At 54.3% G+C, this 12,092-nt stretch overlaps 1 protein-coding gene across 9 annotated transcripts in view; it reads left to right on the top strand.

The window, feature by feature from the left end:
- The window catches only part of DLG5 (discs large MAGUK scaffold protein 5), a 108,757-nt gene that overhangs the window by 79,672 nt on the left and 16,993 nt on the right, over positions 1 to 12,092 (top strand). For 5 of the 9 annotated variants that reach the window (XM_036337228.1, XM_036337227.1, XM_036337225.1 and 2 more), the window contains 10 exons: positions 2,026 to 2,188; positions 2,624 to 2,751; positions 3,263 to 3,438; positions 3,827 to 3,930; positions 6,111 to 6,209; positions 6,407 to 6,499; positions 7,904 to 8,923; positions 9,607 to 9,730; positions 10,021 to 10,165; positions 11,548 to 11,660. In XM_036337228.1, coding sequence (XP_036193121.1) covers positions 2,026 to 2,188; positions 2,624 to 2,751; positions 3,263 to 3,438; positions 3,827 to 3,930; positions 6,111 to 6,209; positions 6,407 to 6,499; positions 7,904 to 8,923; positions 9,607 to 9,730; positions 10,021 to 10,165; positions 11,548 to 11,660 — 2,165 coding nt within the window. The remainder of the gene's footprint in view (positions 1 to 2,025; positions 2,189 to 2,623; positions 2,752 to 3,262; positions 3,439 to 3,826; positions 3,931 to 6,110; positions 6,210 to 6,406; positions 6,500 to 7,903; positions 8,924 to 9,606; positions 9,731 to 10,020; positions 10,166 to 11,547; positions 11,661 to 12,092) is intronic. The other 4 variants (XM_036337233.1, XM_036337232.1, XM_036337226.1 and 1 more) reach the window with 3 other exon arrangements.

Here is a 12,092-nt window from a genome sequence, read left to right as displayed (position 1 = left end):
AGTCTGTCCTGCTGTGTTACTCAGAGGCCCATCTGGAAGAGGCTGTTTGGAATGTAAGACAACCCCCCTCCGTGACAGCAGAGCTCCCAGGGTGTCGTGTAAGCCTTGGTGACTCTAAGCAGTAGATTGAAAATACAAATATCAAAGGTTAAAGAGAGAAATTGCAGAGCGCAGGAGCCATCACTGCAGCCGAGGACCAGATTCTGGTTGAGGAGCAGCGGCTCTGTCTGTGCCAGGAGCTTCCCAGTGATGGAGGCGAGAGGCAGGGGAGTGGGAGTGTGCCAGCCCTGCCCACTGAGCTGTGCCCTGAAGGGAGTGCAGCTTCCCCTTCCCTCTCAGTGACATCTAACGTAAGACGAGCACTTCATTATTAGATGGAAGCCTGGAGCCTCTGGGCTTGAGTGCTCTAAGGAAAACCTCAGAGGTTGCAAAGCCACAGTCTCTCCAGGGACCCACATTGGATCTAGCCAGTGATGGGATCAAATGAAGGTGCAGCCTAGACCCCCTGGGGCTTCAGTACAGGAGGAGGTTTCCATTCTCATGGCGCCAGGTTGCGGGGCCCTCTGAAGAAGTCAGCTTCCTTTGCTTGTTCCGCACATTTGTACCTGCACCTCTTTCCACTGAGTTCTCACCGGGGATGCTGGGGATGGAGGCCGCGCTGCTGCACAGGAAGCCTCCAGCCTGCAGAGCAGCAGAGGGACCCAGTGGGAGGGAGGAGAGGGGTGCAGTCAGATTCAGTGCCCAGCTTCAGGCTGCGCAGGGGTGGGCTGGGCTGGGGCGGGGCCCAGGGAGGCTGAGTGGCATCTAGAGCTGGCCAATGAGAGCACAGCCCAGCCAAGGTGTGGTCCTGGAGCTGTTCTCGGGGGCAGGAAACAAAAGTCAGTCCAGCATCAGCCAGGAGCCCCGGGACAGGGCTAGTGAACTGGGAAGGTGGTATGGGTCCAGGTTTTAGGAAGAAGGACATTACATGCAAGTGATAGGACAAGGTTTCTACTCCTTTTTTTCCCTCTTAACAGGGTCTTTCTGAGAGCTTAAGTTTTTATTTTGATCAAGTCCAGTTTATTGATTTTTTTTTTATTTCAATGCATTATGTTATGTCTAAGAACCCTTAACCTAGCCCTAGATCCTGAAGATTTTTCTCTTGTATTGTCCATCTAAAAGTTTTACAGTTTATTTAAATATGTGTGTGTGTGTGTGTGTGTGTATACACACACACAATTGATTTCAGAGAGGAAGGGAGAGGGAGATAGAAACATCAGTGATGAGAGAGAATCATTGATCATCTGCCTCCTGCACGCCCCCTAGTGGGGATTGAGCCCACAACCTGGGCATGTGCCCTGACCAGGAATCAAACTGTGGCGTCCTGGTTCATAGGTAAATACTCAACCACTGAGCCACACCAGCCAGGATATAATTTATTTTTTACATATAAATCTGTGATGCCTTTTGAGTTAATTTTTAAGTAAAGTATGGTGTTCAGGTTGAGATTCTTTTTTTTCCCCATGATGTTCAGCGGCTCCATTAGCTGAAGACTACCCTTCCTCTGTTCCCTTACATCTGCACCTTTTGTACTTGGTGGGGCTGTTTCTGGATCCTTCCTTCTGTTTCATTGATCTGTGTGTCTCTCTTCCTGGCGGTTCCCCCCAGCCTCGAGTCTGTAGCTGTAGAAAAAGTCTTACATTCGAGTAGAGTGTTTCTCCCACCTAATTCTTCATTTTCTAAATTAGTGTAGCTGTTCTACTTTTTTGCCTTTCCCTATAAACTTTAGAGTCGTCTTGTCTGTACCTATGAAAATGCCTTGTTGGCATTTTCGTAGAACTGCATGAAATTTCTAGATAAATGTGAGAAGAATTTCTGAGCCTTTTAAAAATAAGTATAAAAACCCACTGAAATCCAAGCAGCCTGCGCCTGGCACTGCGGATTTGTTGGGCAGCTGGCGTGAAGGACAGATGAAAGCCCATTGGCTTTGAGTGGTCCCCCTGGTTTCCAGGCTGTGACTTGGGTGGGATGTTTCGCCTCTCACAGGGCCAGGGCCATGGCTCCCTCTCTTCACAGGGAGCAGATGGAATCCCAGCTGGAAAAGGAGGCCCGATTCCGGCAGCTGATGGCCCACAGTTCCCACGACTCAGCCATCGACACAGATTCCATGGAGTGGGAAACGGAAGTTGTAGAGTTTGAAAGGGAGACGGTGAGCTCCTTCGTGTCTTTTCTGCCCGTTCTCCTGACATGGAGACTTTGGATGCCCTCTCCCAGTGTCCCAGGGTCACCAAGGCTAGTGTGGAGGCTCAGCTTTTCCTCCCGGGGCGCAAATGCATCCTTTCCCCGCACTTGCTCCCGCTTGGTTATAGCAGATTGTTCCCTGAGTCGCCTGGCGGGTGCTGACGGCACACGGAACAGAGCGGGAGGAGCCGGGCCCCCAGGGGTGATGCTGGTGGCGACGTGTATCTGAGTGGCCGAGAGGGGCAGGTGGTAGCAGCTCAGAGGCTGCTGCTTGCGGCCCAAATGCCCCGTCAATCGTGGCGAAGGGACAGTCCCACAGTCGAGTGAGTGGCTTGGGGTTTACAGCCACGTGTTTCTCATCACTGCTTCGTAAAGTGTGCGGCGGCTGCTGCTGTTTTGACAGGAGGACATTGACTTGAAGGCACTGGGGTTCGATATGGCGGAAGGTGTGAATGAGCCTTGTTTGCCCGGGGACTGCGGCATATTTGTCACTAAGGTGGACAAAGGAAGCATTGCAGACGGCCGCTTACGGTAAGAGTTGAGGAAGCCCAGGTTCTGAGGGATGGTGCCCCCCCCCTACCCCCCAGCTTAGTGAAAGGCCCCGGAAGCCAGGTGGCAGTTAAATGAATGCATCCCGGTTGCGTTTCTGGGTAGAAAAGGGCTCAGGCCGTGTATGAGAGTGTATGATGTGCGTTGCATGCTCATTCCATGAAATACCAATGATGAGAAAATAGTGCTTACTGTGTGCTCATTGCTGGTTTAAGTACTTTAAATAATTCGTTAATCCTTACAATCCTGTGAGGTAGGTGCCACCCCATTTTACAGATGGAGACACTGAAGCCCCGAGGGGTTAGGTCACTCAGCTGTAGGTGGTGGAGCCAGGACTTGACCCCGGGCAGTCTGGCTCCAGCACCTGTGAGCTTAACCGTTTGGCCATCCTGGAAGGACCTGCTTTCTGGCATTCGGCTCCCCGGATGGGAACAGTTGAGCGGCTCACTGGTCCCAAGGCCTGCGTGGGCGCTGAGCGGGCTGTCCTCTGCAGGGTCAATGACTGGCTGCTGAGGATCAACGACGTGGACCTCATCAACAAGGACAAGAAGCAGGCTCTCAAGGCGCTCCTCAACGGGGAGGGGGCCATCAACATGGTCGTGCGGCGGAGGAAGTCCCTGGGCGGGAAGGTGGTCACGCCCCTGCACATCAGCCTGAGCGGACAGAAAGGTAGTGGCCCCTGACGTGGGCAGATGCTTCAGATGGCAGGGGTCCCCTCCTTGTGTTTTCGGGCGCACTTCATGCCCAGGGCTGAGGTGCTGATGCTGCTTAAATGCAGCCCATGTGCTCCCCCGACGTGGGGCCTCTGGGTCCTTTAACCTTTTGGAGAACTGCTAGGCTGTTTTCCCAAGTGGTTGCATCGTTTTTCATTCCCCCCTTGTCTGAGTCCCTCCCCAGAACCCACGTGACTGAGCGCCTGGGTGGTCTGGCCTGGGTGGGCGCTGGGATGGACAGGCGCTTTGTAAGAGCGTCTCCCAAAGATGAGGCGGGACAACCAGGGGCCATGCGACCTGGCGGGGTTAACTGGGGACACCTGTGTCCGCCCTGTGGTCCACAGACAGCGGCATCAGTCTGGAGAATGGAGTGTATGCTGCCGCCGTGGTGCCCGGAAGCCCCGCCGCCAAAGAGGGGTCTCTTGCCGTGGGGGACAGGATTGTGGCGGTGAGTCTCCAGGATGGCTGTCCGCTGTGCGTATGGGCAGTTAGATTCAAATTTGGGAGGTGTGAACAAGACGTAATGAACACAATTTTTATATTTGCCTTTTTCTTTAAATGTGAACATTTAAATGTGATTTTTTTTTCCTTCTGATAGTATGTTTCTATTTACTGTAGAAAATTCAGAAGTACAGAAAAGGTTTAGGAAGGAATATATAACCTTTGTTCACATTTTCACTGTATTTTTCTACAACCTTTATTCTGTATATGAATGCATAGTGGGGCCAATTTAAAAAAATAAGTTTTTAGAAATCTTTTTTATTTAATATTTTATCCATTTCTTCTAAAATTTCTTTATTACCAAAGTAAGACTCTTTTGCAGTAAGATATTCAAGCAATACCATCGTGTGTAAAGTGGCGGCCCCCTCTCCCTGTAATCTTGCTGCTGGAGGCATCTCTACCCCTTTTGGGATGTGCTCCCTGCCAGGCCACAAGTGCTCACACAGATATCCGTTGTGGATATCTTTCCAAGTCGGTCCTTACTGTTCTTGTCCACCTCGTGGTGGTCAGCTGTTTGACCACCTGTAGTTTACATTATCCCACAACTGATGGACATAGGAGTTGTTCTCAGTTTCTGCCATTGAAACAGCCCTGCATGGACGTCACCTGGTGCAGCAGCCACTGTGGGGGACTTAGCAGACCCCTGGTGACCACACCCGCAGTGCGTGAGGGGTGAGTCATAGGGCAGCACGCTTAGTCTTTGTCAGTAACTCTTTAAAAGTGAAGGCGTACGCGTGTGCACCCCCCCCCCCCCCCTCAATCCAGTCCTGCGACTGGCACAGTGGTAGGAACTCCTCCAGTTCTGGACGCCCCACCGACCAGTTCTCAGCCGGTGGCAACCATGGTTAACAACTCACTGTGTTTTCTTCCAGAAATGTTCAAACCATGGGCATCTCTCACTTAAACACACGCAGACGGGATCATCACAGACCGACTGCTAGCCTTGTTTTGTTTGTGACGTGTGTCCTGTGCTGCTTCCTCGCTGTGTCTGGGTCCTGGGTCCTCACAGTAACTGCGAGTTCCTTAGCGGCAGCAGCACAGGCTGTTAGCTGGCCCCCCAGCCCCCAGCGGAAACTCAGGGCATCTTTGCCTTTACAAGTCGTGCTGCGTGGCACCTGCTGCATCCTTCCTTCCACGGGGCCCCCGAGAGTGTGCCACGGGGGTTATTCCTGGGGCGGGGAACTGCTGGGTCAGATAAGCATTTAACATTTGAGACGACCCTCCCCTGTGCCCCCTCAAGCCCTGGCCTTTCACCCCACCTGCAGTGTGCATGGGAGCTCCTCTCCTCACAGCTTTGCCGGTGTTTTTCAGATTTGGGGGCTCCAGATGTTAAAAGCAACATGGCCATTGTGAAAAATTTCAAGATAAGGAAAATTTGTAAAGAAAAAACAACCCAATTAATCCACCACTCTAAAAGAATCCCTCTGTGTATATTTTTTAAGCTTTTGACCTTGAAATAATTACATGCATAATTATAATTCAGTTATAATATTTCATAACTAATATTTAAAAAGTAGTAGAGGGAGGTTCCTATATACCCTTTACCCAGTTTCCCTAATGGTTATATCTTACATAACTGTAATATTAAAACCAGGTAGTTGATATTGGTACAGTCGTTTTATCATGTTTAGGTAACCAAAAAAAAATCAAGACAGAACTGTTCCATCACCACAATCTCCCTCATGTTACCTGTTACCCCTCTATAGTGACACCCACACCCTGCTCCCCCATTCAGAAACCCTGGCTACTAGTTTGTTCTCCATCTCTGTACTTCCGTCACCTCGAGAATGGTAGATGAGTAGAATGGTACAGTGTGTGGTTGGCTGTTCTGCCCGCACGGGGCTGTTTCTTCCCGCTGCTGGGTGTCATGTTCCTGGTGCGGGTGCAGCCTGGTCTGACTGTTCGCCTATTGCATATGCACTTTGTCTAAGATTGGAGCACAGCCGAGAGGGATGTGGATGGAGTTCAAACAGAAGCGGTGGTGGTGTTTCTCTGTGAACAATGACGATACTTCATCTCATGTGGCACTTTCTAGTTTACAAAGGCCTTCCATACCCTGGCTGCGTTTTTCAGTCTCCTCCCGCCCCTGGGGGACTCATGTGTCTATCTTCCAATTTGTGCACGAAGGAGTTCCGAATCGGGTCCAACCTGACACAGCAGGAAGCAGAGCTGGCTGTCCCTGTCACCTTGGTGTCCTGGTCCGAGTCAGACACATCTTCTTGTAGAGTGAGCTCAAGGCTGTGTGGTCCACGTGCCACGGAAGCCCCTTCCCTGGATTCCTCAGGCCGTAGGGGCGGGCTGTCTCCTCCGCCAGCTTCAGACTTGGGGACCTTACAGAACCAGCCCGCTGTCCAGCCTGGCTGGCAGGCGGGCAGAGCACGGGTCCTGGCGGCGGGCCTGACAGGCTCTCTGTTTGGCCCTAGATCAATGGCATCGCACTGGACAACAAGTCTCTGAATGAGTGTGAGTCTCTGCTGCGTAGCTGCCAGGACTCCCTGACCCTCTCCCTCCTGAAGGTAAGGGTCCTGCCCGCCGTCCCTGCTCGTTCCCTGCTCTCGCCAAGTCCCAGCTCCACTGCTCTGTGCCGCTGGAAAGGGGGTATTGATTTACGATGTGCAGGGAGCGCCTGAGCCCCGACCAGAATCTGGTTTAAAAACAAAAGTTAAAAAAAGCTCTGAAGGGCGTTTTGGGGTGGTGGGGTGCATTTGAATCTGGATTGAATAATTAGTTGATCCTAAGGAATTGTAGATTTTCGTGGGTACAGCGACAGTATTGGGGTCACCTAGGAGAATGACCTTAGTTTTGGAAAGTACGTGATAAAGTTGTTAGGGATGAAGATTGTAGCTTTCAGATGTTCTGCAATATTGACAGATGTAGACAGTTGTAAAAAATACTGTTGAATCTAAATGGTGGGCTTATGAGCATTCATTGTACTTTTCCATCAACTCTTCTACGTAATTGAAAATACTGATTAATAGAAAGTTGGAAAAATAGGCCCATCTACTTCATTAAGCAAAGTTTTACAAATTTATTTTAAAATAACAGACTTTTTGAGGAGTAGTTTGAGGTTTACAGGAAAGGTGCACTAGTGTAGAGAATTCTCATATTCCCCCTCTGCTTCCCCTGTAATATCTTGCGTTAGTGGGGTTCATTTGCCACGATGTTAGCACATTAGTATTAACTAAAGCCCATGGTTTACATGAGGACTTGCTCTCGGTGTCGTACATTCTGTGGGTTTGGACAGATGTGCGAGGACACGTGTCCCCCACTGCAGTGTCACACAGAGGGCTTCGCCGTGACGAGCGAAGCTCCTCGGGCTGCACCGCCCATCCCTTTCTCTCTCGCCCTGTCCCCGGAGACCATTGATCTTGTCACCGTCTCCATCGTTCTGCCTTTTCTAGAATGTCTTCTCGTTGGAACGTAGCCTTCCCAGGTTGGCTGCTTCCGCTTAATGATGTGCAGTTAAGTTTCCTGCATTTCTTCTCGCGGTTGATAGCTCATCTCTTTACTGCTGAGTGATAGTCCATTACGTGAATACTAAAAGACATGTATTGTTAATAATGAATCTTCCTTTACTTAATAATATCACAGAGTATGTGGGGCATTATACAGGTGATTTCAGAAAGTGCTCAAAGTCAAGAGCACGCACGACTCTCCTGTGGGTCCCAGTGAGCAGGGCTGTGAGAAAGCCCCCGGTCAGGGAGAGGATGCGTGTGTACGTGCGTGCGTGCGTGCGTGCGTGTGATGCATGTGTGCGTGTGATGCATGTGTGTGTGTGTGTGTGTGTGTGCGCGTGCCTGCTTTCTGGGGTGTGTGGCCCATTTCTGGCCGTTGCTCCACCTGCAGGGGCAGTTTCAGTGGCAGCGCCAGGTTCTGTGGTCTTCTTCTCTCTTCCTCACTCCTCCGTGGTTCCTACGTAGGTGTTCCCTCAGAGCTCTTCATGGAGTGGCCAGAACATCTTTGAAAACATCAAGGACTCTGATAAGATGCTGAGTTTCCGAGCCCACGGCCCAGAGGTCCAGGCTCAGAACAAGCGGAACCTGATGCAGCACAACAACTCCACGCAGACGGACATCTTCTGCACAGACAGGCCGGAGGACAGGAAGGAGCCGGGCCCCCCAGGCGGTGGCAGCTCCCTCCTGCACAAGCCGTTCCCCGGGGGGCCCTTCCCAGCCGCCCCCCACACGTGTCCCAGCGCCTCCGAGCGTAGCCTGAGCTCCTTTCGCTCGGATGCCTCTGGGGAGCGTGGCTGCGGGCTGGGGGACATGTGTGCCCGGCGGCCACTGCTGCCCTTCGAGACTGAGGCTGGTTCCTGCGGGGCGACGGAGGCTCCCCTGGACAAGGCCGAGCCCGAGGGCCCCCACAGCGGCGGGACCTGGCCCAAGGCCGGGCTCAGCTCCGCGGCAGCGCCCGAGAAGCTCTCTGTTTACAAGAAGCCAAAGCAAAGAAAGTCCATCTTCGACCCTAACACTTTCAAACGCCCCCAGACGCCCCCCAAAATAGACTACTTGCTCCCTGGCCCTGGACCCGCTCATTCCCCCCAGCCCTCCAAGAGGGTGGGGCCTCTGACACCCCCAAAACCTCCCCGGAGGAGTGACTCCATTAAGTTCCAGCACAGGCTAGAAACCAGCTCTGAATCCGAGGCCACTCTGGTGGGCAGCTCCCCGTCCACCAGCCCCCCAAGTGCCCTGCCCCGCGACGTGGACCCTGGGGAACCCATGCACTCGTCGCCCCCTCGCAAGGGCAGGGTCCGCATTGCTTCCAGCTACTACCCTGAAGCAGACGGGGACTCCTCCTACCTGCCCGCCAAGAAGTCCTGTGATGAGGACCTCACCTCCCAGAAGGTGGACGAGCAGGGACAGAAGCGTCGCCGGCCAAAGTCTGCGCCCAGCTTCCGGCCGAAGCTCGCGCCAGTGGTGATCCCTGCTCAGTTCCTGGAGGTAGGGCCAGCCTGGGCTGAGGGTGGGGCGGCAGGGGTAGCTGGCCGTCGCCAGCCTTGTGCTTGGCCCTGGCTCCTTGGCTCTGAGCATCTACCTGAGGGAGGCAGGTGGATGCCAGTGGGATCAGCCTTCCTTTGCAGAGTCACGTAGATGTGCACGTTCCTGGGAATATGACACCAAGAGAGAAACACATTCTGGGGTGTAGCATTAAATTTGCTTATTCAGCAAGAAGCTTTTGAAACTACAACAAAACCAGGTGACATGGACCTGCCTTGAGGGCTTCAGGGAGAGAAGGTTACACAGAGACTCTTACCTGGCAGCAGGACAGGCTGGCTGGGCATGGCGGGAGTGCAGCATTTCCGGAAGGGAGAGCTGCTGTGAGCAGAACAGATCCGTGCTGCTCTGCAGACAGAGCCTCACGCAGCTCTGATGCACGGCCCACCTCTGCACACTCACAGCCTGTTGATTGGAAAGAACAGAACCTTCCTCTGTGGTTTTCCTCCGGAGCATTTTTGGAGGAAGTTCTTCCCCTCCAGGTGTAGAAGGCAACTTGAATGAGCAGGGACACCTCCTGACTGACTTTGTGTCCAAGTGGGAGGAGCTAGTGTGCAAGGGACAGTTGCTTGTAGACACCCATGCGTCTCCCTGTTTCCAGCCACTCCCTCTTGCCTCTGGTTCTGCAGGAGCAGAAGTGGGTCTCAGCCAGCGGAGAAGTCTCCCCAGAGCTCCCGGAGTGGTCCCCTTACTCGCCAGGGCACTCCAGCCGGCACAGCAACCCCCCGCTCTACCCCGGCAAGGCATCTGTGGGTGAGTCAACCGGGCAGGACCTGGAGGAGGAGGGCTTTGTGGCCCCAGGGCCACCCAGTGCCTGGGGCAATGGAGTCATTTCAAGGGGCAGCGGTGTGTCCTCAGCCGTGAGCTAGCAGGCGCTGCCCTGTCTGGGTGATGTTAGGCAGAGTCAGGGACATTTCCTAGCCTTGCAGGGTGCTTTCTCCCCATAGCGGCCTGGGAACCAGGAAGCAGCAAAGAGAAAGGCTTGCACAGCTGTGGGCTGGCTGGGTGCTTGGGGAGCCGGTCCTCACCCCGCCCATTTCTAGGCACCGTTCCCCGGAGCATGACCCCGAGCACCACTGTGAGTTCCATCCTGAGGAACCCCATCTACACCGTGCGTAGCCACAGGGTTGGCCCTTGCAGCTCTCCACCCGTCCCCAGAGAGGTCGGCCCCCAGGTTTTGCATCCCAGGTATGTGAAGGCTCCCGCACCTCCTTGCCCCCCAACCATCCAAGCCCACCTGGACATAAAGCCACCAGGGCATAGAGAGGCTCCTGGGTAGAGGTTCCCTTGCCCAGCTGGGAAGGGGCTGGTTTCAGCAGCGCTGGGACCCCAGGGAAGGTGGTTCACCAACGTGGAGCTTGAAAAGATATTTCAGGAGAGATGATAGTGATGGTAGCCAATCCTTCTCTGCTCACGTGTCAGGCACTGTGCTCAGACCTTTGTAAACATCATCTCATTTAATTGCCACAGCAACCCTAGGTGCTAAGGACTATTATGTCTCTGCTTTATATAGATGAGCAAACTGAGCCTGAAAAAATGGTCACTTTCATTCATTCATTCATTCATTCATTCATTCATTCATCCAATTATTTGACAAGTTTTTATTGAGCACCTACTGCATGCCGTGGACTGTTCTAGTTCCAGGGGGATTCAGGGAGAACTAAATAGACAAGCTTCTACTCGTGGCCTTCGTGCTCACGTGTGGGAGGCAGATAGGAAAACGTGAACAGAGCGATACCACATGGTATTGAGTAGCTCTGAAAACCGTAAACAAGGCGACGAGCTAGCCCGAGTGGGAAAGCCGGTGGAGGGTTAGGTTGGATGGTGGGAGGCCGCCTGGTGGGGAGGATGCTGCTGTAGGCCAGCTGCACAGGACGTGGGCCGAGTCCCCGGTAGGGAGGGCTGTTGGTGCTGTGCTCGGGCACCTGACAGCAGTGTGACGGGCTCTTCGGACAGAGTCGGGGAGCCAGACAAAGGCAGCGTGGGTCGGAGGTGAGCCCAGGTCACAGGGCACCAACCCTCAGGGTCTGCGGCCATAACACAGAGTTGGAGTCTTACTCGGAGTGCAGGGGAGACCACTGGAGGGTTTTAGGCAGGAAGAGATGGAGTCTCATTATGCTGTTAAAAGGCCATTGTTGGGCCTGGCGTGGAAGGTGCCTGGGCTCTCTGCCCTCTGGCTCCCAGGCACTTCTCCTGAGGGAGGCTCCCGGGTCCCTCCCCAGGGCCCTCTGCCCGTCTGGCCTCCCCCCATGCCCGGGTCCCCCCGGGATTCAGAGCCCCTTTTCCCTATAGAAGCTCTTCCTCCAGAGAACCCGACCCCGGCTGAGGCTGAGGCTGAGGTGGGTGGGCCGCTCCTGCTCCATTTGTGTGGCCCTTGCTCCCTCGTGCAGGGCCCTCGTGGATGTGCCGCTGGCATGGCTGCGGGCAGGCTGCTGTCCTCAGCTGACAGCCAGTGGCTTCCAGGCCTCCCTTCTGCCAGCCCAGGGAGGGAGGCCTTGCTGCCTGTCACTTGTGTTTCTCCCAGGGGCTGCGTCCAGTCTGGGCCCCTCACCTGTCTGGTTCTCCCGCAGTGTTCAGCACCAGGGACGCCTGAGCCTGGACCTGAGCCACAGAGCCTGCAGCGACTACTCGGAGATGAGAGCCTCCCACGGGTCCAACTCACTGCCCTCCAGCGCCCGCCTGGGTAACTGCGCCACTGCCTTGTCACAGTGGCAGTCCGGCCTTGTTCATCTCCTCCTGTGGCCTGGTGCCCGCCTCCTGGTGGCCTCTCCGTGGCTCCTCCCCTCCGGGGCCCAGGGTGGCCCTGGGCCGTCTGTTGTGCTCTTCGCTTTCCTGGTGGCCATGCGGTTGTTCCTGGCGACCCCTTGGCCCAGGAGCCCTGCTCCCGCCCCGAGCTTGTCGGTCATCCTGGGGGGGGCTGTAGTGCTCTTTACTTACGGGCAGGCAGCCAGAGTGGAGGCTGGCACTTGCCCTGTGGCGGTGCCCAGGCTCTGAGAGCAGGTGAACAGCTGCCTCTCCCACTTGGTTGCTGCCTCTGTTCCGAGGCGGAGTGAGATTTGTGTGATTCTGTTTGGGAGCAGGCAGAGCCTGCACAGTTCATTCACATACTGGGTGT

This window comes from Myotis myotis, unplaced genomic scaffold (assembly GCF_014108235.1).
Source record: "Myotis myotis isolate mMyoMyo1 unplaced genomic scaffold, mMyoMyo1.p scaffold_m19_p_15, whole genome shotgun sequence".
NCBI classification, from domain to species: Eukaryota; Metazoa; Chordata; class Mammalia; order Chiroptera; family Vespertilionidae; genus Myotis; species Myotis myotis.
This window is presented reverse-complemented; position numbering and strand designations above follow the sequence as displayed.